This window comes from Lepisosteus platostomus, chromosome 15 (genome assembly GCF_059453375.1).
Source record: "Lepisosteus platostomus isolate fLepPlt1 chromosome 15, fLepPlt1.hap1, whole genome shotgun sequence".
NCBI lineage: Eukaryota > Metazoa > Chordata > Actinopteri > Semionotiformes > Lepisosteidae > Lepisosteus > Lepisosteus platostomus.
In genome coordinates this window covers 17189448-17215155 of record NC_142625.1, presented here as the reverse complement: position 1 = coordinate 17215155, position 25708 = coordinate 17189448, and the positions used below count along the sequence as shown (strand labels likewise).

At 36.9% G+C, this 25708-nt stretch overlaps 1 protein-coding gene across 3 annotated transcripts in view; it reads left to right on the top strand.

The window, feature by feature from the left end:
* The window catches only part of LOC148648104 (uncharacterized), a 58025-nt gene that overhangs the window by 15007 nt on the left and 17310 nt on the right, over window positions 1–25708 (top strand). Inside the window, exons 1-11 of one of the 3 annotated variants that reach the window (XM_088608461.1) lie at window positions 1691–1900; window positions 3748–3873; window positions 8805–8879; window positions 9629–9802; window positions 10825–10982; window positions 12577–12765; window positions 13350–13893; window positions 15105–15267; window positions 20219–20330; window positions 22519–22609; window positions 25190–25276. In XM_088608461.1, coding sequence (XP_088464587.1) covers window positions 1730–1900; window positions 3748–3873; window positions 8805–8879; window positions 9629–9802; window positions 10825–10982; window positions 12577–12765; window positions 13350–13893; window positions 15105–15267; window positions 20219–20330; window positions 22519–22609; window positions 25190–25276 — 1890 coding nt within the window. In that variant the 5' untranslated portion in view covers window positions 1691–1729. Of the gene's footprint in view, window positions 1–1690; window positions 1901–3747; window positions 3874–8804; window positions 8880–9628; window positions 9803–10824; window positions 10983–12576; window positions 12766–13349; window positions 13894–15104; window positions 15268–20218; window positions 20331–22518; window positions 22610–25189; window positions 25277–25708 lie in introns of those variants that run through there. The other 2 variants (XM_088608462.1, XM_088608463.1) reach the window with 2 other exon arrangements.

The following is a 25708-nucleotide window of genomic DNA, read 5'->3' as shown; positions in this document are numbered from 1 at the left end:
GTGATCATACTGAACGTTGACAATGAGTAAGAGAAAGCAGGCAATGCTTGCACTAAACTGAGACAAAAATCTTACAGTGTTGCACGATTATTTTCTCGGCACAGATGTAGTGTTGAAAATGGGATGCAGCTGCATCTCTTGCACAGTTGCATTACTTTTCAAATGAACCCTTACTCTTTTGAAACTGACAAGAACAAATATGAAAATTCCCAAAAAGAGTTGACATTTATGCAACTGAAACTTTCAATACTGTACCTCTAACTTATAAAGATTCCTATATTTTACCTAGGTAAGACGTACAGTACAGTACAGCTAACATTCATAGAAACGTAAAAATGTACGTTTTTAAAATATAATTTAACACCACAAGAATTGCTAACAGATATTAATGCACCTACTGCATTTCCAGTACTGTTCTGTAAAAAACGATCCAGTAATTAAAAAATAAAAAAAATAAATAAAAAAAACAGTCAAAAGAAAGAGTGTAAGAAAGTAGTGTAAGAAGCTGCACTAACAAAGTAACAAAGTAGTGTTGTAAAAGTTCAGTGAAGGGTATCGTTAATTTATTCTGTATCGCCATTCGTACTGTATACTCACTTATACAGTATCAATGCCAATTGATCATATCCACGAAGTGAAGTGACATGGAACCTAATATGTGTTATGGAGAGTTTTATATATACATACCATCTTAGATTTAATACATAAGTTTTGTATATACCTGTATCTGTGTCGGGACGAATACCTGACATTCAAGCCAAGGTCCCAAGGTGACAGTAAAAAAATGTTTGACTGATTTCTGGTCTTCCAAAACGAAGACATCTGTTCCCAGACATCTGTGGTCCTGGTGGATACAGTAGATTAATAAAGAGATACAATAAATAATGTTTTTTTAAAAAGCTTGAAGGCATAGAGATCACATTTCTAATATTTACAAAGAAATAACAGCCCCTAATATTGAAGAGCACCCTTCATCTTTTTTCTTTACTTCATGTAATTATGTTCCGTTAAAGAATGAATGACTTTAACATTAAGGTCAAAAGTAGCCATTCTTGAGCGAATTGAGCCCTCTGGTGTGTAATCAAAACATTGCATACGATTTTATGGGTGTCTTTTCAGGTTGCAGCCTTTATCTCTTATCAATATAACTTTAGGAAGCAAGTTGCAAAGTGCTTTTGATTAATTGTTTTCGATGGAGATATACAAAATCATAGATTGGAGAATTTAAATCCTGCAGCTACTATGTTTGTTAATTATGGGAGTATATGCACACCTATATTCTGGTATTATAAATTACATTTAGATTACTTGCTGTACACAGACCAGATATTTAAGGATTGTTAATCCACATTACAGCGCTAACACAGTGTTAAGCATGGTAAAGATATTATTTTAATTAGAGAATATAAAACAATATCTATTAACAATATCTACAAAACACAGTATGTAAGAAACGTATTCCTTTGAACCTTATATTAGGCGCTATGCGTACAGTACGCCGAAGTACACACCTCCACTGTGGAAAACCCTCCTTGCTTCAAATCCTAAAGGGAAATGAAATCTGATCTCCTCTTAGGTAAAAGCGTCGGACAGTTACTGCTTCAGTGAAGCAGGTTCCCCAACTGCGGTTCTTGCAAATCCACGTTTCTTCTTGAATAAGGAAGTTGTTCTGCGGGTAATTAAGGTGTGTTCTCACGACCGGGTGAGGAAATAATAGTCTCTTTTACCTATGGCACTAAAAGGACTATTCGCTGGAAAAGGAAGTCTCACAGCCGAGAAGCAACGGTGGCTGTTCAGCTCTGTGAGAACTGGGAGGCTTACTTTCGGACAGGCTTGGGATCTAATGAATGAGGACGTGAAGACTATGGAAATGCCTAAACTCGCCATAGACGTCCCGCAGGTGCAGTAGAAAACCCGTTTTAAGGTTATATAGATATGCAGAATATAGATATTGTTACATTGTCACAGTTTGATTGTCACTGATCTTTCCTGCTGCTGCAGAGTTACAACTTGCCTTGGTGACAGAATTACTGTACGTTCGAGTTCCTTGGATGCTTATCTGGTGTTTTATTAAAGCTGTAGAGTACTTATAAAAGTAAGTAGAGTAATTATAAAAGTAGAATATTTGACTAAATAAAAAAAACATTTAAAAACATGCATAAATACCATTGACGTACAACCCAGTGTATAACATCAAACATATAGCCGGAGATGGAATATTCTGAGAACGGTGATTGGGTTGGTTTGTTGGGTCAGTAATCTGCAAGGAAAGTACAGTACGTCTCACGTGTACCGGCTCATACGGTTTTGAGCTAGAAATGTATAAAGCCTCTCTAGAAATACAGATCAGGCTTTACATCTTACAGCTATATAAATACCTCAGATAACCCCACAGTTCCATATACAGTACACACACCCAATACCAAGTGTTGTTGTAGAAGATGCTGTCACTTGAATGAAGCATATTCAGAATCTGTGTAAACTGTGGACAGTGTTTGGTGACTATTCTTTGACAGTTGTAAACGTAACGAAACTAAGAACATGAGTCCCTAATTCCGCACTCTTAACGATCCCAGTAGTCTTTTATGTGCTATGAAAGTAGCTGTTCAGATGATTTCTTTGAGTTAGAAGTGCATTTTAATTTGAGTGCGTTTGCGACATTTTGTACTGTTTTCCAGAAAGGATATGCGAAACGTTAATAAAATTATACATCATAACATATGACGGCTGTCTTCATCAAATGCTTGTATTGAATATAGCAAGCTTGAAGTTTATGAAGATGTGGAGAATTCCAAATTATTTTCACATTATTCTGTGAAAGCATGTCATTAACATTCATTTCCTTTTTAAAAGAAGGTAGTAAGCGCAGCTGTTCATTCCCTGGTAGTTTTCAGAGCAAAATAGAACTCACTTTTACACATTGCAAATTTGTACACTTATGAACTATTTTATAATTATAAGTATTATGGAATATTTATCAATAATGTGTCATTGATATGCTGTTAATACATCTTCTCTGAATCATACTTTAGATCTGATAATTATCTGAATAATCAAAGGTCTCTATCACAGTAGTACTGTCTCTACCCAGTACTTTTTATTTCGAAACCATTTTCTACACAAAATATCATGCATGCAACAATTGTACAGTACATGTTTATTGTGCAAGTATTACAATTATAATCAGATGGCATACTGTACATACTGTATTATGTCTACAGCCATCAAAGGGTTTAAAAAGCTAAGAAAAAGTACAAAAGGGCATACAGAAAACTGACGGTGGGTATCCAAAATCAATACTGTATTTCTGATGCTCAGTCTCCAGTGGAATTATCGCAGGAGTGCAATATAGAAGGTTACACTGTGGAGTGATCACTTGTTGACCACTTGTTGTGTTTCTTATCTGTTTACTGTGTTCCTTATTACTGTAACTGCTGTTCTCTTTTTCTGCTGGTCACCAGACTGTTTGACTCTCTGAAATCCCAACTTTTACTTTGCAGATCAGCTGATGTGTTTTATTCGTGTCCTGCAAAATAAAGCCCTTCAGAAGCAATGTGCTAAAAAAGATAATTATATAAAGAAATGTAGAATTAAATAATGCAGATTATATGAAACAATGTAGATAATATGGTTGAATGCCTGACTTTGTAAACTATCCTTTTTATCATTTTCTTTGTACTTAATTGAGCAAGCCAGATGGAAAACAATTAGTGTGTTTTCACTTTTTCTTTTGCACGTGTTTTTCAGCTCAGCAATGAGAAGCAGCTCAGTATCATGAATATGGTGAAGAGAGGGGAGCTGACCATTGAGGAAGCTTTAAACGAGGCCCGGAAAGAGAAATCCGAAGTCCTGAAGCAGAACAGGCTATCCCATGTAAGGACAATCAGTACCTGTCACTTTGCTCGATGTACAGTTCATGCAATGGCAAATGACGAGATGTTTTATCTGTATTTCCAAGTGCAGCACTTTTTTACTATAATAGGAAAGTTCCTCCTATAACTTGAAAACAAAAAAAACTGTGGAGGCCATTCAGATGTGCTTAGGTGCTTGAATGTGGCTTTGACCTTCTGAAAGAAACATCAAAGCAAAATGGACCTCACCACTTTGTTCATAATGTTCCCTGTGCACTAATCCCCGTATTGTGTGTCGCCCATCAGCTCAGCGTTACAAGGAACAGTGTGAATTACAGTATTAGCTGCAGCTCTTTTTTTCTGCTGGTCGCCATGGCCAGACTGCTTCACTCTCTGAAATCCCAACTTTCACATTGTAGATCAGATGGTGTGTGTTGCTCGTGTCCTGCATGTCCTTCAGAAGAAATGTACACATTGTGTTAAAAAAAAGAGTATTATTTTTTGGTCCTGAAGTACTTTGAAACCCGTTCAGTTACTATATGGATGTAACCTGGTAGTTAGAATGCAGAACATACAGTATGTGTTGAAGTAAGACATCAGAAAGATATTTGATTGGAAAATCCTTGAACTAATACACTTATTAGATATGGATTTTGCAGTCAGTTTCCCAGTAGGTTTGTATAATAAAAAAGCTCTATTTAGAATTGCATCAACCTTGCTTATCGCGAGCAGAACTCTTACAGTTCTTAGATGTCTCTTTAAAACCAGCTTATTTGATTAGCTAGAGTTATAGAACCCTGCAGCCTCACAAGTACTGAATTAATGGAAATTTTCACACTACTAGTAGAGCGCAGAATTGATTTTATAAGCTACCTGCTTACTTTTAAATCCCTTTATGAATATACAACACTCTTACCTGGCTGATGTAATGATTCTAAATATTTCGAAACAAGCCCTGGGAAAGATTAGAGTTAGAAGTTCTTAGAGCCTGGTGTTACTGTAATTCTTTTGGCACTTGAGAGAGAGCTCTCCTTATACCCTCCTAATGTCTGCAGTACACCAAGTAGATTAGGCAAAACAAATCTTTCTTTTAGGGCAGCATGGTGGCACAGCACAGAGGTTAGCATTGCCTCTTTGCTGCTCTGGGTGGCTAGGTTCAATTCTAGACCTGGGGTGCTACAGTATGTACAGTATGTAGAGTTTGTATGTTCTCTTTGTGTTTGTGTGGGTTTTCTCTGGGTGCTCCGTTTTCATTCCACAGTCCAAAAACATACCAGTAGGTAAATTGGCTTCCGGGAAAATTGGCCCTGTGTTGGACTGGGGTCCCACCTAAATGCCTATTACTTACCAGGATAGGCTCCAGCTCCCCTATGACTCTGTACTGGATAAAGGGATTAGAAAATGGAAGGATGAATCTTTCTTTGTGCCATATACAGAGAAGCTGCTTTTCTGCAAGGGAAAGGACAATAAATTAGCCCTTTTTACAGCTTTTGATCAAGCCTGATAGCCAAACCCATTCTCTTACATTTTTTGTGTTTTGGGGATTCGCTTCCCCTTCATAAGACCATGTGCTATAGTCCCGAACCTGAAGCCTTTTTAAGGACAACTTAGAAGAGGATTTTAATAAGAAATTAATTTAGTTCAAGTACCGTAGGTAGTAGTCACACCCGAAGAAGGTTGTGTTTCCTTTCTTATCTTTTTAGCATGGATTAATATACTTCACAGTCCTCCTCATTCCATGCATCCTGAAAGAATGTTGCATAACTGTACCATTTCTCCTCCAGAGAACATTTGTTTTGAAAGCCAAAACCTACCTAACAGGACTTGGAGCAGATATCTCAGTTGTAATATCCTAACATCAGCCATGTCCCCGACTACTAGATAGGGCCAAGCCTACAGTATATGGATTTATAGATCTGTTTTATTTAACTGTTCATCTCAGTATCTGCAGAAACATCTACAACCCAGGTGTTAGAGTGAGCTTCCCCATTGCAGTCAATAGAACACTTCAATCTGTAAATTTAAAAACGGAACAGCAAAACCCTTGCATGCTTTTTAAAGGTTCTCTAAGCAAATCATTAAGCGTTTCTTTTGGAAATGAGGAACTGAGATATTCTCTAGGAGGAAGTAGAAATTAGGATTTCCACTACCCATAATGATAAGACCAATTTAAATTGACTACATGGTGTTTTAATGTTGTGGACAAAACTCTCTGTGCTAACATATAAGATGTGTTTGCTTCATGTAAAGGATCACTGCAGAATTGGATGGAAAAGGGAGAAATTTAAAAGGAGGTTTAAATGCAAAGTGTTTCATCACCTTTTTTTATACATTACATGATAACATAGTGGCCGATGAACAACTGCACTTGCTAATGTTTAGCATCGATAAGGTGTTCAAATAAAAAAAAATACTTGCATAACAGTACAGACAGTAATAGTAACTTTCCAAGGTTACAAAACTGCCTGTTTTGGCAGAGCTAACCTTCACACCCTGAATGACATGATCTCATGCATTATAATTACATTGTTCTATTATTAGGAAAAATACGCATAAAACTAAGATGGGAATTGTCATATTTTCCTCCAATAGCAAAATAACCTTCTAACTTGCTTAAAGTAAATGTTAAAGTATGAATACACTAATAATGCTAGAGACAACATACAGTACATGTGAATACAGAAATATACTGTAAGTTAAATTCAGTTTCATTATGTACTATAACATAGTTTTAGGATTTCACTGGGGTTTATTTGGGAAGAGAAACAGTGGGTCATTTTTTCCACTTGAGCTGAATGCTTTTGAATGTTACCCTGTAAGTGTAATAGTATTTAAGGATCTTTGGACAGCCCACTGATTTTGAGTGTGCAGTGTGCTCTGTATCGTTGTTAGTTTGGTTAGCCATGTTTTGTCATTAATTGAATTAGGCCCAAGAGCTAATACAGAGAAAGGAGGAGGGATGCAAGGTGACAATAAGAGGAAAATATAGGGTTTACTACCCATATGTGTGGTTGGCTGCTAGACTTAAATACACTGATGCACAGCAGTGAGACTATTTAAATAGTTTAGTACAGTGGGATGATAACAAAAAGAACTCAGGCCTTGTGTTTGATCATTTAGTATTTTTCAGAAATTCCCTAAAATAGTTAACCCAGAATCTTTACATGAAAAGAGTGTTACATGAGTATAAATAACTCTCTTGAGTGATGATGGTGAAAGCGTGATTGAGGGTGGCCTGTCTGTGAGAGAAGCTGCCTAGAGAATAATATGTCTAGAGTATCCAAGAGATTAGGCTCTTAACTAGAGTGTCGATGAACCTTCTAGTTATTCATAGCAAATTAAGAAAAATATATTTCTTTAACAGTGTGATGAATGCATGTCATGTGCATGATTCAGTAGTGGATAGTAGGTTGTTTATGTTCACTGGTATCACCGTGAGGTATGTACAGTATGTGCAGGAACAGTTTTGAATTAGCAGAGAAGACATGGAGCAGTGCTTTGGATGCAAAAATACTTTGTCTCAGGGTATTTAGGGGAGGAAGAGGGCTTGTGAGAAACAATTCTTCAGCTCTTGTAAAAGAAAATAAAAGAAAATGCACTGGCGCTTATGGCACTTAAAAGTACTCGTACAAGCCAATAGGGAGAAGATGTCATGATTTCAACTCCCGGCAGCAGCTTCATAATTCCTGAAACAACAATGTGGTTGCAAGAGCCAGACATTTTGTAAGCATATAAAAGGACAACAAAAATGAGTTTCCAAGTTTCTTTTCCCCCAATTGGCATAGAGGTTTGTAATTTACATTTTGCCTATCCAATAACTGAAGCACCTGAATTTTTTGGAACGTGAAGCGTAGTCGAGGCAGCCAAAGGTGGTTTACAGCTGTAGCATAACGACTTTGCAGAAATATGTCTCTGTGGTGGGCACAGAGAGTGGCTGTTATACAGAGATAGAGGATCTGCCTGCAGCTTTGGGTTCATTTTGATCCAGAAGGTATATGGACCTGTGCCATGGTGCCTTTCTGCCTCCTGGCCACAGACTTCATCTGCAGGTCCTGCTCTCTGAGGGGGAGTATTGCACTACTGGCATTGCACTACCAGTCTGGAGTTCCACTGATGCTTTGCAACAGTGATGAGACATTTACAGATTTGTGTGAATTAGGATTGTTATCAAAATGCTTTGCTTATCATAATATCAAGACATAAATAAGAAAACACAGACCAGATAAGCTGCAGGATACTGTATTGAAACACCCTGAAGACCTCTTTCAAAGGTCGCAACAATGGTAATAAAACAATGATTCCTTACGTGCTCATTTTAAGTTCCTCTTTTGAAAACTTCCTCTTCTGCTTAGTATTCAGTGGAGTTTTGTTTGTCTGCAGAGCACACCCATCTGAAAGACCTGTATCAAAACAAACTGAATAAGATATAGATCATAATATTGGATTGTAGGCTGCAGAAAGAGCAAAAATAAACCTGATGCTAACAAGCAACCCCAATAGTAAAGATACTTGCTCTTTAACACAAGATGGCTAGTTTCAGTCTGTGTTACTTACCCCCTGTCCTTGTCTGTCCAAATGGCAGTACATAATTCTGGCTAGTGTCTCCAGAGCTGGCTTGGTTTGAGTTGACCATGGTGTCCTTAGGTTCTTGCCCACAGTGACTTACTGAGTATCATTTAATTGATGAAAAAACTGAATACTAATTAATTAATGGATGACAAGGAAACACAATAGTGAGCATTACAAGTGAAATTACAAGCAGCTAGCTTTCCTTAACAGCGAGCATCACATCAGAAGAGGAAGCTATCTATCATACTGTACAGTAGATGCTATAATGTTATAATTTTTCATATACTGTTGATATTATTTTCTGAATATTTGGCCAGTAGTAATACATAGGATGGATTTGGCATTGCAAAAAGAGTCAGATAACATGTTTTCCTTCCTTTGTAGGAGGAAGACATTACACAATACAATTTCAGTGTCTACAAGTACAACAGATATCGATGGCAGAAACGCATTTTGCAGGTAAGCGAAAATAACTGACAGATGCAGGGAAACAGAAGAATGTATTTCCATCTGAAATCCATCCATCCCCCTGAGAACCATGAGAATTGCTTCTCAAGAAAATTGTTTCGGTTTTAATTAAAATAAAGACAAATGTTTGTAAAATTGAATACGCGACATACTGTAGATCTGTGGCATTGTTCAGATAGTTAATAATTAAATTACACTCAATTTAATGAGATATATAATATTTAATTACTGCCTGTTATAATGTTTGTATCAGTAGAATGCAAGAGGAATGTTTATACTACAGCATGTACTTTCCTGTTTCCTATAGATTTTTATGAGTTTTGTAATCTTTAACGTACTGTATACTGCATTCAAAAGGACCTGCTGCTTCATCTATCCATTGCAAGAAAGCAGTAAAGGTTGTGATGTGGTAAAGGTTGCAATCTGTTCCACTATGTTGTCTGTTTCTATACAAAGGGCACAGGGCACATCTATGCCACACATAGGATGCCAGTCCTTTACAATGAATCAGTGTTCAGTAAGATCTATTAAGATTCAAAATTGCAAAACATCAACACCGTGAATGGGGCTGTGAAATTCTAGCTGAATGTTGCTCAAGGTCAGAAACCACATGGAGATTCCAAATGACATGTGCCTAGTTAGACCAAAAGTATTGTAGGTGGTGATGGAATCTGTGCAATTGAAATGTTACATTGAAATTGAAGCAAGGAAACTATTTTTGTTCCCTGTTTTTCTTTCAGATCGATTTTAAGGCAAAAGTCATCTGTAGTATTGAGAAAGGAATTGTCAAGAGGCAGCTGCCCTTTTCAACTGTGAAGTCGTGTGACGATGGGGTGGGGGCCAAGTTCTCCATCTCATTTCAGGGAAGGCATGACTATGAGCTGGAAGCATCATCGCTGGAAGACAAACAGAATGTGAGAAGACAAACACCCTGTCAGTGTAGGACAAAGCAGTTGAGACAGGAAACCTTCGCCTTAGTCCTTCACCCCTAAGGGCACTGTTGCTTTAAGACAGTGATCTTATTGCATATTCCTGCAACACCAGTCCTGCAGGTTTTAGATGTTTGTTAAAAATGTTCCATAACCTGTCGGGAAAAAAATGTAAAATATTTCATAGATCCCTGATACCCTGTCTGAGACTGTATTTGACTGCTCTTTTGAAAGTTGTGGGTTTTTTTACTTAATTTTGAGTGATTCATTTTAATATGTTTACATGCCAAGCTGTGTCACCTTTGAGACACATCAGCAGATGTGTGACTGTAAATGCACCACAACTTCACTTCTACTCTTGCTTCTGCAAATCTCATGCGCACCACTGGAGAAGCCATATTTCTCTAGTCTGTTCCTCAAGGGCAATAGTACAAGACCTCAGGAGTTAAATTAAGGTTAAGATCAAAGGTTAAATTAGCACGATCGTCTTAATAGAACCAATTAAACCTTTCTGCAGTTTCTAAATTTGTTGATGATTTTAAGGAGACCTACAAAACCTGTTGGACTGTTCACTTTAAGGAGCTCTGCACTAAGTGCACTATGGATGTATATCATTAGTGACACTGGTCATGGTGCAATTTTTGAAACAAGCGCATTTTTTACACTGACACAGAGATCTCAGCATCTCAGAACTCAACCTTATTCAAGAGCAAAATGGGTTTTTAAAACAAATATGAAGGCTAAGAAGTTAGTTTTAATATTTTCTGGAGGGAAGATCAGCTGCCGATTAAACCTTAATAAACTTAAAGCCAATCTATCCAAAATACCTAGTAATCATTCTGATCAACTAAAAAAGTAATAGAATCAATTACTTGACCTGACCTGAACTGTTTTGCAGGTTTCTGTGTGTTTTGTATACTTAGCTCTTACTTTAAGTACAAATAACTTTGGTTTCTCAGAAATGGATGTTTTTCTAATTTTGTTTTACTTTCTGTCTCCTTTGCAAGATTATGCAGCTAGTTAACACAATCATATACAGCAATATTTATGACTTTCCAATACCACCCAACTCGGATACCTATGAGCAGCCTGCAACATCAAATACCATTCGCGAAGGACCACTGGATTTACAGAGAGGGGGCTTGGCCTCAGTCACATGGGTGAGGTATGGAAGGTCTTGTTCCAGTAAGAAATTGGTGATTCCTCAAAAGTTTCATTTGTACCTTTAGCTCAACAAACACATTGACTCTGTACATGGCTTCCACGTGTTTAATCAACAAAAGTCTTAAGAAAAGCTTAAATCCAAAATCTTATTCACATCTGTAGTTAATCGGTTCAAGAACACAATTAATAAGAAATTGGTGATTCCTCAAAAGTTTCATTTGTACCTTTAGCTCAACAAACACATTGACTCTGTACATGGCTTCCACATGTTTAATCAACAAAAGTCTTAAGAAAAGCTTAAATCCAAAATCTTATTCACATCTGTAGTTAATCGGTTCAAGAACACAATTAAGTTCACAATTGTTTTCTTGAAAAATGTCGTTTTTTCTTCAAGAAAAATGTAGCCACTCTCAATCTGGCTAAGGGACATTAATGCTTGTCACACACTTTTTCGTACAGTGATTTGTACAAGGAATAACATCTAACTCTTAAACATTTTAAAAAAGAGAAAAAGGAAAATAATTTGGTGGTTGTAAATTTTAAATAATGCACCATTGTTCATAGAAAATGAAAACACTATGATAGTAAAATGTCCTCCTTTGCCCCAGAGGTCAAATGTAAACTTCTGCAAAAAGGTTTGATTGTTCCTAATAATATCAGCATTGTATAATGCATGAGTGGTTTTAGCTTTTAAATAGAGGACTAATATAATGCATTTGCCATACAACTGAAATGACATGCTTGACAGGGAAACATTATCTCTGTCATTGTAATGTACCTACAGCAGTAATTCAGAAATGTTCCCCGCAGTAATTCAAAGACAAAAAATTACATTAAATCTGATATAAGGTCCCATACTTACTGCATAGGGATACATTTTTCTTTTCTTATGGAATGTCAGCTTTGAAAGGAAGGCTCTACATGCACTGCACAGAACTATTTAAAGAAAAAGATATGGTGTCACACTTTAACAAAAAAAATGAACAGAACTATTATGCTATAATCCAATTTTCCTGATGTTCGATATAGGCTTTCATGATGGATCTAATGATGATGGATTTCTTTTAGGATTGTCACGCGTGTTTCACTAGCAATGATTAAATGAATTGAAGTTCAGCTTCTACGAGGGAAGTGTGTTAGCCATTCTTTTGTTAAGAGCGGTGCTTATTAATTTTGACCTGTCTTCCCTTCACCAGGCCTTTTGAGGCCAAATGTCTGTGTTAAGTTATTAATCATACCGACAGGCTCTAAAAGAGCACTTTGAAGAAACCAAAGCCAGCGCTTTCTTTATTGATTTTACAGGTGTGGTGTTACAAAGTTGGGATTTTTGCAAGGACAGTTTCCAAAATCAATATCTTAACCTTAAAACACAATCTTGTGGATTGTGGTTCTGGGACAGTAGGGTTGTTGTACAGTAAGTCAGTTGAAGTGGCTATAAAGTGTCAGGGTAGTTGCATGGCCTTGCTCCTGCTTCATGTGTTTTATGCAAAATCCTGTTTCTGACACATTAGGTATACTGTACAGAAGTATAATGCCTTGTCTGAAAAGAAAAACTATAGCTTATTATCAACATACTGTATCTGCTTTTCTGTTAGGTGCATGGCTAGACTTCAAGAGGGAGAGCTTGTCTTGTCTCCTGTCGGTAGCGGCCAAGACAATGATGACATCAATGCCACATCCCAGTCCTTGCCTGTGGTCATACACTTCTCTGATGGGAATGCCAGCGTGGAGAAGCACAGAGGCTGTGACACCTTCACAGTGCTCACCAAGAAAAATGAGTACCTGTGAGTGATGGTATCGCCCTGCTATCTCCTACTCTGGCTCTGCAATGCTACTGTGCTTCAGGTGTTGTACCATGCAAGGGATATCCATCTACTTGCTTGCTTTATCAGCAGATAACCAAGCAGTTACTTCTGGACTTGTTGAAAGTGAGATTAGATATCCCCACAGTGGTGCAAACCTTTAACACTGGCAAAGAAATAGGTATTCAAAGTCCCTGAGGCATTCCACAATGCATTCCTTAAGTGAGCAGAGCTATCTTAAGTTTTACTTCTCAGTTTACTTTCCATTGGCTTTGGGGGAACAGGTGCCATTCTGAATTGCTGAAGTGCCCTGCTTTTAAAAGGCTTGCAGAAATGGATTTTTACCATTAAAACGGCCTTATCTGAAAAAACCCGCACAGAGTGTGGAGCCTCTTGATTAAACAGCCATGACCTGCTAATGCATTTTTTTCTTACATTTTATTATTTTTTGTTTCCCTACAAACAAAAAAGCAAGTCTACAAATGCTATACAAAGGGAACAATCTATTTTTCTCATTTATTCAATGCCATTTCAAAAGCTCATTTAAAGCCCATTTCTTCTTTTAGGTTTCGGGTACCTGCTAGTAATGATGTGAACAGCACAGAGGCCATTAAGATGGATCGGAATGAGTGGGTGCAGGCCATAGACAAGTTCTGCCTGGATTGGAAACGCAAATCTCAGTCAGAAGACAACAGTATATATGAGGTCATCAGAATGCCAGAGATCCAGGAGAACAAGGAGGAAGAACAAGACAGGAAAAAGAATGAAGAAGAGGAAAAGGTAGCAGAAGAAACGAAGCCCGCTGTTTTACAACTGGAAGGGAAGAGAGCCTCTGGAGAATCAGATGTTGCCCAGGCTTCAACTCCACATGCCCCTTCACCTTCTCTATTTCCTCCTGTGCCTGCAGTTCGCAAATTTACCCCTGCACTGGTCGGTTCTTTCACCCCTCCGCCTTCTCCCAACGCACCTGTGCTTATCCCTGGATTTGCCATGAATCCTCCTCCGCCACCTCCAGTTCCTGCCCCACCTCCTTTGCACAACAGATTGAATGCTAAACCCACATCAAAGAGAACTAAAGCGTTTCACTGGGACCTGGTGTCCCAAGAAAGGGTGAGCATCTTTATAAAATTAAATTGACAAAATGAATTCAAAATAGCTTTTCATATACAATACAATGATGACCTGGATATTAACTTCCATTTATACAGCTGGACATTTCACTATAGAAACTATCTTACATAAGGGCTCAACATCAGTGTCCCATTCATGTTTGAATATACAATATTACAGCTGCAGAACCATGACTGTTATACCACAGTGCTGTTTCAAAAATGCTTCTTATGTTTTAAAGTATTAGAATGTATTAGAAAGTATTCTAAATTATGAGAATGGACCTATTCTGAGTGCATTATTGTATTACACACTGTACATTGCAATAGTGCATATCGTACAACACAACTAAAAGAAGTAAAATACTTGGAGTAAACAGAGAAACAAGGCTTTTGCTGTACAGTAATTTCATACATTTCAAAATAAGTTAAATTCAACTTGATCAAATCACCTTGCAATGGGAGTTGTATTGTGTCCATTAAGAACTATTACTAAGGTCAAAGGTTAAATGGCTTTATACTGTATGCCTAATACAGTGTTTCTTTGCTTCTCAGAACCTCAACACAGGGACCTACTGTATTCACTGATGTCAGCAACAGCTTTCTCATGCTTTGTAGCTTTGACTAAGCTTACTGTGTAACCCCAAAAAATCTTAAGGATAACAACTTTTCAGAATTCTTAAGAAATTAGGATTTTAAAAAAGGTCACTCATCTTTCAAATCCTCTAGCAGTCTTACGAAAGTCTCCAGTTACATAAATAATAATGCTTACACATACAGTACTAGTACTTTTCTGGACAATCCACTCAAAGCACTTTAAAGGTAATGGGGACTCCCCTCCACCACCACCAGTGTGTAGCCCCACCTTGATGATGCAACGCAGCTAAAGTGCACCAGTACACTCACCACACACCAGCTATCAGTGGGGAGGAGAGCAGAGTGATGAAGCCAATTCATAGATGGGGATTATTAGGAGGCCATAATTGGTAAGGGCCAATGGGAAATTTGGCCAGGACCTACATACTTTTCTCTCACTATACAATCTCCTATTGTAATGTCACTTTTTTACAAATGACTTTTCCCATACCATCATGATTAATTTCTATAATGAATGAGTGCCACTCAGTAAGGAAGGTGGACTGTAGTATTTCTAGTTGATTATTACTGGTATGACAATATTAACAGGTTGGTTGTAAACTGTTTTTTTGGCAGATTGGGAAATCTGTGTGGACACGGAGTGATTCTGGGAAAATTAAAATTGACGGAGAGCGGCTGTTTGAGCAATTCTCCGTTCAGGATGTAGGAGTCATTGGAGGGTTGGAGTCGAACAACAACCCTCAGATCATGTTAAACCAGAAGATAGCCCATAACTTCAGTAAGTCTTTTCTATCTAAAGAAATACAAAAGCATATATATACTGTATATATTTTTACATTTTATACTGCACCAGATTGGGAATCATTAATTGGTAATCGACTAAGATAGTGAAGACAATAAATGTCTTTCTTCAAAATTTACAACAGCTGGTGTTGATGGCACAGTAATCTCATAGTGTTTGCTACTAAATTGTATGTAGGAAAGCACAGATTACTTTGCCCACACAAACCAGTGTTGTAGTTATAGTCGAAAACCAGTGCTTGAAAGACTTTTTGTGCTCTGAATTGGCTACGTTTAGTGATTGAGCCATTAAGTATACACTATATTTACGGACTACATTGAGTCTTTTTACTTCAGTGTCCTGCATTAAAGTATTAGAGCGTCTCCACAATATAAAAGAAGTGTAAAATGATTTCACTTCTCCTCACTCTCTTTGCCCCTGTAAATAACCAGCTGGCTTTCCAATAGCACAAACTCATTAACTGTACTTGTGTTTTACCAGAGGTTTGTGTGTGTATGTTACACAAGCTGGATGTGCTTTTGTTAAATGCAGGGTCAAATAAATACACAAATGATGTGAGTCATGCTGTTATAAAATTGCATATCTATTTAAATTGCTGAATCTTAAATCAGCTGCATTTTTCAGAACAAAAAAGTTCAAAATCTTAAATACAGATGCTACACATGTTCAGACCTTTTTTTCTGGCAAGAAGAAATAGCAGTACTGTATTAGTAAAAGATCAAGTATTAGAAACAAATCAACAGCCTTGTACTGTTCTCTATTAAACACTATAGTTACTTTAGGTGTTACATAAGGCTTTGTTAAGAAACAGAGCCTTCAGCTACTGAAGAGGAAGCATATAATTTTAGTAACAGTGAATAGCTAGATCAAGACAACAATACATGAACTGCAATGAATTACAAGGAAATAAAGCCTTAAGGGAATGCCTGACAAGATAATGTATGAGAGCTGAGCACAGGTTTTGATAGTAAGAGAAACTGCTGAAACTGGTACAAAACAGCTGTTAGAAAGCATTTTGTTTTAAATGCAAACTAAAAGATTTTTAGATAATGATTTTTCTTAATTTATATATGTGTATATTGATTAATAAATGATTGAGAAGCAGTCTTTATTACAGTAAAATGTCTAGACACAGTCATGGGTAACATAAGGAAACGAAAAGGACTTTGCACAAGATGGGAGAAACCAACTGAAACTGAAAAACATGAAGCACTATACTGTACAAAAGTCAGGTTTTGAGCAACACTGATTTCTGCTTTTCTCTGCAAGTTCTATTTGGGCTTATTAAGTTCCATTATAAAACAAACAAATACTATTTAGACAGTTATACATCACCCTCAGATTCACTCATTAGACTTTGTTTAGGAATGTGGAAATTCTAGATTTGATCTTAGCATCCCATAACTGACACCAGGAGGTTACCTTTGCTGTGATGATGTTGATAAAAACCATTCCAAATCAGTTTCCCCCTTTAATGGTTTGGCAGCATTTCAAAAGGGAGGTAGAATAGACATACACGTATAACCAGCTTCCAAATTGTCTTAGTCTGGTTTGTAAGGGGGCAGATGGTGTTCTTCCTCTCAAATTAAAATGAAAAAAGAATCTAATACAGGTGGCAGTGGCCAGAGAATCCAGTGCAAACACTCTTCTTGATAGAAAACACAAAAGACACACAACTGATTTATTTTCTTTAGGGCTGTCTGTTAAATTGCAGCCTGGTTAAGGAGAGGGGAATTCAAATCATATGGATACAATAGATATACAGTACTGTAACAAACTTTATTCCTTATTTTTCATGTCATTGAAAAAACTACAGAGTTCATCTGTATTTTTGCCCATTCTGATTTGCAAGAACTGTCCATTAGAGTAATTACTGATTGTCCTCTCATTCTATTGCAATTAGTTTCCTTTACTGTCAAAAAAAACATAACCAACAGCCCTGATATCCACCGCTGGTCCTGTATATGTCAAGGAATCTAATCGGTAGAATAGGAGGATCCTTGTGCGTGACCGTGAATCCCACAGAACACAGAGTAGCAAAGGGACAATCCAAAAGACAAGATCCAGAAGCTAGGTCAAAAAGGGTCCAGTAATGAGAGACACCCAAAAAACAATCCAAAGACAAAGTCAAAAGGCAAGGTCAAAGAGTTAGTAACAGGAGATCAGTCACAGGGTTTGGAAACACACACAGGAGAATACTACAAGAGACTTCTCATTAGTGAGCTGTCATTGGGTTGGGGTGAGAGGGAACCTTAAATACTGAAAGGAAAGGGATGTGGTAGGATAATTGGTTTGGGAGTGAGAATTTTTGGAATCTGGTGCATGTGGGAATGTGATGGGTTAAATTAGGAATGTGATTGTGAAACAGTGGGTTTGGGAATGCAACGGCGTTTGCGAGGGAGAGTGTGGGGCGTGACAGGAATGGAACGGCGTTTGTAAGGGAAGGTGTGGGGCGTGACAGTATGGTGGCCGTATCTTCCAATTTGCATTCTACACTGGAGTGTTAATGACCTTACAGTATTTGAATTGACTGTTCACTTAATGTGTCTATTTTACCACTGTTGCTGTGCAATTACACACTGGAAAGTATAGGTAAGCCTCAAAACCTGGAGGACTGTGCCCCTTCAGGCTCAGGAGTAAACATCACTGACTACAGGGTTTCTAAAATACTGAACTAAGCAGAAAGCCCGTCTGGTCTGTGTTTGCAGGATTCATTGCAAATATTATATTTACTGTATTGCAAGTGCATTACGGAAAAGTGCATTTGATCCTGAAGTGAGTTTATCTTCTGAAACCCAGGTGGTGGCAGAACCCAACTACAATAGTCCGTGTAGAGAAGTGTGAAACGTGTCAAGTGCTGTTCTTAAACACTATTGACAGGTGAAAAAACTGAGACATTTTTAACATTTGTTTTGTGAAGTGCTTCTCTTATTATCCAAATGTTGATTTTTGCAAGACATTCTTTACCCTGTGACATCAACAGTGAAAACACATTTCTGAAATTCTTCTGAAAGCAAAATACCTTGAAAAGATGGACATGCACTCTGTGACATGACAGGCCTGTAATTCCACATATATTTCAAAGTGAATTTAAGTAAATTTAGCTTTATTGTGCCTTTAGAAACTAGCTTACTACTAATGTCAGACGACTATTCAATTTACCATTTAATCATCTCTCAAAAAAATCATTGTGAATAAATAAAAGTCCCTTCCTAGTTGTTCTCACTATAGATAGCAAACTGGACAAAGCATACCATGCCCTGCTGGATACCTAGATACAGTAAGTTAATTGAAGCAAAATTAATACTTTTGTCAGTGAAAAAGTATTCTCTTTTTGTAAATAGAGAAAATGCCCAGTTGATGGCAGCAACAGACAGCAGTAGGAACTTGGTGCACTTTTCAGTGTTGGGTTGTCTTGTAATGTTTTTTGTCTTAAGAGCTTATGCAAAGTGTTCATTGATTAAAGAATGACTGATATTCTGACAAATCCCCACTTACAAATGCAAAAGTAGTTTATTGAATAGAATTAACCATTTATATTCATTTCACTTTGATAGGTGAAAAGGCCTCTAACTGGATAATATTATAATAATACTATATTTAGTTCAAGTAGGAAGCTGTGTCAGCATGCGTAGGCTGCAAAGGAACAGGTAAAGGTTTATTCCATGCCTAAAAGAGAAGAAAAGAAACACATTTTTTGTGTTTCTTTCCTTCTCTTTTCAGCATACTACATTTATACACTGTTTTTCAGGCAATGCTCCCAATGTATTTTACAGCACTGATAAGTAATTACCTACCAAAATGATCTACCTCAAGAATGAGTAAAGTAAATTAATACGTAAATTAAATTAATATGTTTTGAGGTCTAACTTAATAGACTCAATTGTGCCAGCACTATTGTTACAGAGTGGGATTTAAAATGTTTTCTTTGGAATCACCATGAGATTAAAAATCACTTTTGGTGGTGCATCCAAAAATCACTGCAAGTTGGCTGAAAACAAATCCGAAATCACAGAGGTATAAATGTTTACCTTTGAGCATATTGTAGAATAGCATTGTAATCAAAGTTTATCATTTGTAGTAATCTCTTAATTAAATATAATACTGCAATCAGCTTTTACTGTACTTCTATTTTCCTGCTGATACCATAGCATACTTTACATTCATCCCTAGTTATGAAATAGAGGCAGCCAATAAAAAAGTGATACGGATGTAAAAAATAAGAGTAATAAAGCAATGCCTGGGTAATTAGTAACTGAATAATTAAGTAATTGTGTAATTGGTGACATTCTAGAAGCTGTGTCTTTATCTCTGATGGACTCATTACTTTATTGGAATTTACCAAATCACACAGCCTGATTTCATCTGATTTAACAACCAAAACACGTAAAAAAAATTTGGTTTTACCCCTTGGTACATTAAAACATTGACATCATCACAAACAACATTTATTAAGCTTCTTTGAAAAATAATCTTGCATGAAAGCATTATATCATCTCAGTCCTGCAGAAGTAGGAATCATGTGTGAGTCTCAGTGCTGGAAACTGGGGGCCTATGATATCATGTACATGTGTGAGTACAGCAGTCAAAACATATTGTATCTACATATGTATAAATCAAAGAAAATCACACTCTATTATGTGTTTTTTTAAAGAAAATAACAAAGGACATTAAAGTAAATGGAAAGCCTGATACTTAAGTGTTTGTCTTTTAGTATTAATTTTCTAATCTTAAGTTCTTAAGAGTTCTGAAACTGCATTATTCAAATTTTAATGTTAAAAATCCTTCATGGTATTTTATATTCAGTCTTTCTTTGTTAAAAGAGTACTTTGGGATTTAACACTCAATTAATGTTTTTTTTCCCTTTTTGTTAAGAGTAGCCTTTGATATTGTGGTGAACCACTTGAATTTTCTTTTGTTCATACAGATATTTTCCTCAAAAGTTTTCCTGTGAGGCCAAATGAAGTGAAGGAAAAGTTGTCCATTCTTAATGAAGAGGATGGAGGCCTCAGTGATGAGCAAATTGCTTCTCTCAGGAGGTTTGCTCTCTCACTACCACTCATGGCTCTTAAATGTTCTTTAAAGGGGCAGTTTATCTCATCCTTACTATACCCTTCATTTTACTTTTCTGTTCTCTATTTGTGCTGTATGAAGGTTTCACCTCCTGCTTTTTTGTCATGCTGTTAAATCTGTATTATACAAAAATACTTTCAGAAAGATTCCATAAAGTTGGATGAGAGAGGAGAGTATAGTATGTTTGTGCAGGGTGTCCTACTCTTGTCATAGAGTAGACCATGTCATATCATGAGGGAGACCCCAACTAGGGATTAAGAAGGTCTTCAAATACCCTCTATAACCCACACTAAATACCTTTCTGGGTAGGTTGTAGACAGCGGGCACTTTCCTAGCTGTTGTTTAACTGGCTTGACATAGCTCTGCTTTCCTTTAGAGTGGGTTGAGTTGTGAGGTGTGTTTTCCAAACCTGAAAACTATAATCTATTTTGCATGCATGAATTAGTGTGCAACTTTAATTTATGACAGGCTGCCAGTGCTTCATAAATGATCTAAAGCACATATTTTAACTTTTTTTTTCATTTGCACTTCAATTACTTTAACCATATATTGCCATTGTGTGCAGGTGAGGATGGATTAAATTTTAAACTCACTGTGGAACTGAACTATCACATAAGCAAGATGGGCTTGAATGATCTCCTTTCATTTGCAGCATTTCTTACATTCTTATAATGCCGTTGGAAAAAAAAGACTGCATTGTTGCTGTAGATTAAGTGGAACACACACTTATATACTTAGTTATTGATATTTATAATCAAATCTATAGTAGTCCCATGAACATATTTTTAAAGTCAAAGCTTAAAATTCAGATGAGAGGAGTGAAAACAAAACCTCTTCTCTTACTGTATGATTAAGGAGAAACTACTCTAGTACATTACTAGGAAAATTTATGATTCCTTTTGTGGTCATTCTGAGAGTAGTTTACACTTTGAACTTTCCCACAAGGAATGCAATAGCCCAGTTCTATTCTTTCTGTGCAAGTCACTGCTAGATGATCTTGGGTGAAAAGGGAGAGTACTGAACTTTCTAATGTTGATGGAAACAAATGCCAGAACCTTTTAGCAAAACAGGTGCATAGCTCTACAGCTGAAGGTCTTATGATAAAGTGCTCTAAGAGGCACATAGAATTGAGTGACTCTCTTGGGCACAGGGTCTAAGAAATGATAAAATGATTCTTCAGTTGAATCTTTGTGGAATGCTTGATGTCTTGAAAAGAGACTGTGGTCAAAGACATTCCATAATTCAAAAAGAAAAAACTGTTTTTTTTCATACAATACAATATGTATCTTATACTAATTTTTCACTCATAACAAAATGTTAATATGCTGTAGCTGTAGCTAGAGAACTGAATATTCCCCCTGGTTATAAACTTATGAAAAGGTTCGGTTCAGACGTTTGAGCTCTATATTGAAAACTACTGTACACAGTATTATTTGGGTCCACTTGTAGACTGGGTCAAATGCAGTGCAATTTAGACACAACTCAGCATCAGCATTTTATGTGGTTTATAAAAACTGTTTTTGGTTATCTGAACAATATGGCTTTCTCTCTGAGCAGCTAAACACCCGGGTACTGTGCCATGAGATAAAGAGAAAAATGTGTGATTCTCTTGATGTGTGTATTTTTATAGAAGTAGCACAGGGTTATAACACCAAATTTCCAATAATTAAGCAGATGCTAAGATTTAATTTTGGATAAAATTAGTCAGACTAATGGGCAAAGGCTGTGATGTTTTGTAAACTAAAACATTCATAATTAATTTACCACCACATCCTTCATTTTATGTGAAAAATAAGACTGGAGCAGCTATTTATATACTATATGTATCTTAGGTCCAGGCTTCCCTTGTTCTGTTTTGTGATTACATCTGTGTTAATCAAAATGTCTCAAATTGTATGTAATTAGAGGAGCAAAACGCTCCTATGAATTGACTGACTACACAGCAACCTCTTCAAACTAATTTTAGTTGTTCTGATTTATATTATTCATTTTTATCTTACACCACTTAGCAATGCACAGTACTAGTACTGTCATTTCTGCTTGAGGACTGGAAAAAGGAGAAAATGACAGCTGTTAACAGTCATTAAGCATGTGGTAAAATCAAATCCTTTATTATTTCATCTCACTGTTACTGTACTGTATATTTCCTAACAGATATGTACCCACTCCAGATGATGTGGAGATGTATAAGTCTTACAAGGGGTCACCCTCAGAGTTGCACCTAGTCGATCAGTACATGTTGGAGGTAAGGAGAGGCATCTGATGTTTTCTACTTATGTCAAAATTAAGTTATTGTTTGCAATGTGGAATCTTTTTGCTCTGACTTATTAAATTAATTTTAATCTAACACTGAACACCTCTCAGATTCTCTTCCAGCAACCCTTTTAAAGTAACTGTGAGAACACATCTCCTGTGGTATTTTGAATGGGCACTGTGGAAGAGAGCTGCAGGTCATTGGCTTAAAGTGCAGTTCAAACTACCAGCTTTTTTTTAAGATTCCAAAAAGGAGGGGCACAAAATGTAGCAGCAAAAACTTAAAATATGGAAATTTCTGTTTTTAAATAATAACCATTTCAGGGATTTACAATTTTACAGTGGTGCTGACGCCATTTGTGAAGCCACTGAATTTTTATATAGTATTACTTTTACTTGTGAATTCCTCATATTTCATACAAAAGTGCTCAGAAATATGAATGTAGTGCCCAATCCCTGTAGTACTGTGGATTGTCTTTTATGCTGATTTACTATTTCATAATTTTCATTTGCTGGACTTTCACTAAGTGAACAGACTTCTTTATTAATTGAGAACCAGTGTGGGCAATGAGTGGACTCTTGTGAGGCAAACAGATTTCAACTTGTCCTCCCAGGGAAAAAATGAGGTGCACTACCTGAAGAGGAAGGCACTGCTCTATAGCCAGTAATGATGCTGAGTGCATTCACTGCTCATAGGGAAATCAGGAGCTGTTCAGCCATCAAATGAGGGGTCTGAGACCTCAAATCCAGGCAGTTGATGCCACTGTCATGGTGTCCATGTGCATGAACACATGTCTGTTTTGGAGGAGCAGAAGAAAATGCCAAACTGCCAGGAAGACCATAAGATCGGTTACAGTACATGCCCAGAGTCACACTTTAACAAATTTCATACACCCAACCCTATAAGAGTGAGGCATACATTGCATCAAAGCCTAGCTGAAAACCCTGGAATATGAACCTAAGATGGTTCTTCTTCCTGTTAGATAACCTGGAGATGGTGGTCTGTGACAGGGGCTGTATGGGATACAGCTACTGTAACCCTTGGACAGGACACAAATTACAGTAGTTTAAGTGGAGAGGGAGCTATGTTCATTCCAGCATTTAGGAGTTCTGTAGAAGACTGCACACCAGGAAAAGGTGATTTTTCAGGAAGGTCCTGGTATGATGATGCTTCTTTTTGGAAAAGCCAACGCTTTTAGACAGAACAGCACCCACAGTGCCCAAGGGAAATGCCAGTGGGTCCCACTGCTTCTGTCCTCCACATGGAAGTGAGGTCTTCCAAGATATTACCTGCAGTATTAGAGGTTTATGCCCACAAAGAGTTTATTTCATTTTTAACCAGAACACCTATGTTTTTTCTTTAAATCTATCTGCATTTTCATGTTCTTAAAGACAATAATTTCAAGACCTCTGCATATAAAATAAGCAACTTACCTCATTTTTTTTTTCATTGATGTAATTTAATCTCAGGTCAGTCAACGAAACATCATTGGCTTAAATGCAATTCACCAGTCATAGGTACCAACCAAACTGAGTTACAGTAGATACCATCACTGGCAAGTATTTGCTAGAAATAATTGACTTAACCAGTGATAAAATAAATAAATTTGCTTCTATTTCCTGAAGGGTTTAGAGGTGAGGAACTGAACCCTTAGCTTCTTCCTATTTACCATGTTGAATTTAACCGAAACCAAAAGACTTAAGGAGCCATTAGATCTGCAGAAAGGCTGGTGCTGAATGACACCACGCTTTGAATTATTGCTAGTTAGTAATGACTATGTGCTCCATTGAATAGCACAATCTCCCCTATAAGAGCTCCTCTGCTTTTTAATCATTCTTGTCAAGCTTCAGTTCAGAAGGAACCATCCGTTTCTTGCACCACAAACCTCTTAAGCGCTCCCTCAGATTTAAATCTGGAAAATACTCTGCAGTAAATGACAAATGGACAAGCCAAAACTTTCTGTGCGCTAGGAGATTTCACAGTTTGCTTTGAGGAGTGCTTTCTCCTGTTTGTGTTCATTCAGCTGAAGCCTTTATGCAAGGTGACTTATGGAACTCCACTCTACATAATGGAGCATTGTAAACAGAAAGGTAACTGAAAGAAATGCATGGTGCCATACTAGAAATAGTGACCTGATGGATTGCAGGATGAAGCCATAATGGTCATATCTTATCCAGTGAGGCAATATCTTATCACATCTTGGCAATGTCATATCTGATCCATTTAGTTGACATACGGATATGAACAAAAACAACAAATAAGGTATAGGATGCAATGCACTTAGAGCAAAACAAAGACAAAGTTCAACACAGATGCTTCTGTAGACGTGCCTTGCTGTTTTGATGTGCAGAACATTTATTAAAGTATTAATAAGTTATTACTTTATTGTTAAAGTATTAATAAAGACTCCATGAAGATGTGTCATAGACAGTAAAGCAGTAGAATCCAGTTGTGGTCTAGATGAAAGTGTGATGTTTTTTATAACAGTATTTATCCTTGTACCAGATTATTTGTTGTGTTTGTTAATGGTATTTTCAAAAACTTTAAATACTTTGTTTTCTTCCCCCTCAGATGTGCAAAATACCATTCTTGAATAATCGATTAGATGTACTACTCACCATCAGAGAACTTCCCATAAGCATGGAGGACCTGCAGCCAGTGAGTTTAAAACTTGAATATTTCTCCTTGAGTGTATCTGTCATATACACTCAAGTCATATGTTGGGACACTATCAATGTCAATTGGCACTGAAAATGTTTAGAAAACTGCAAGCCACATCTGTACTCATTAGGCTGGAAGATGCATTTAAGAAACCACAGTAACACACAGAGGAGGGAAGAGAGTGAAGTAACAGCACTCAGTTCATTCTCTCTAATGACATAGATAGGGAATGCTTGAGACAGGTAGAAAAATATTCCCAACCATTCCTTTTTTGAAGATTACAATTAAGTTGTCTCAGCAGAGCAATCTGCATTTGTTGTATTAATTACAAGCTCCAATTCAAGCAGTGGTATGTTGCAATTCTAATTTCATTGTAACTTACAGTGAAAATGTCTGTCTCCCCTTGCCAGAATTTTTTGTCCTTGGTTA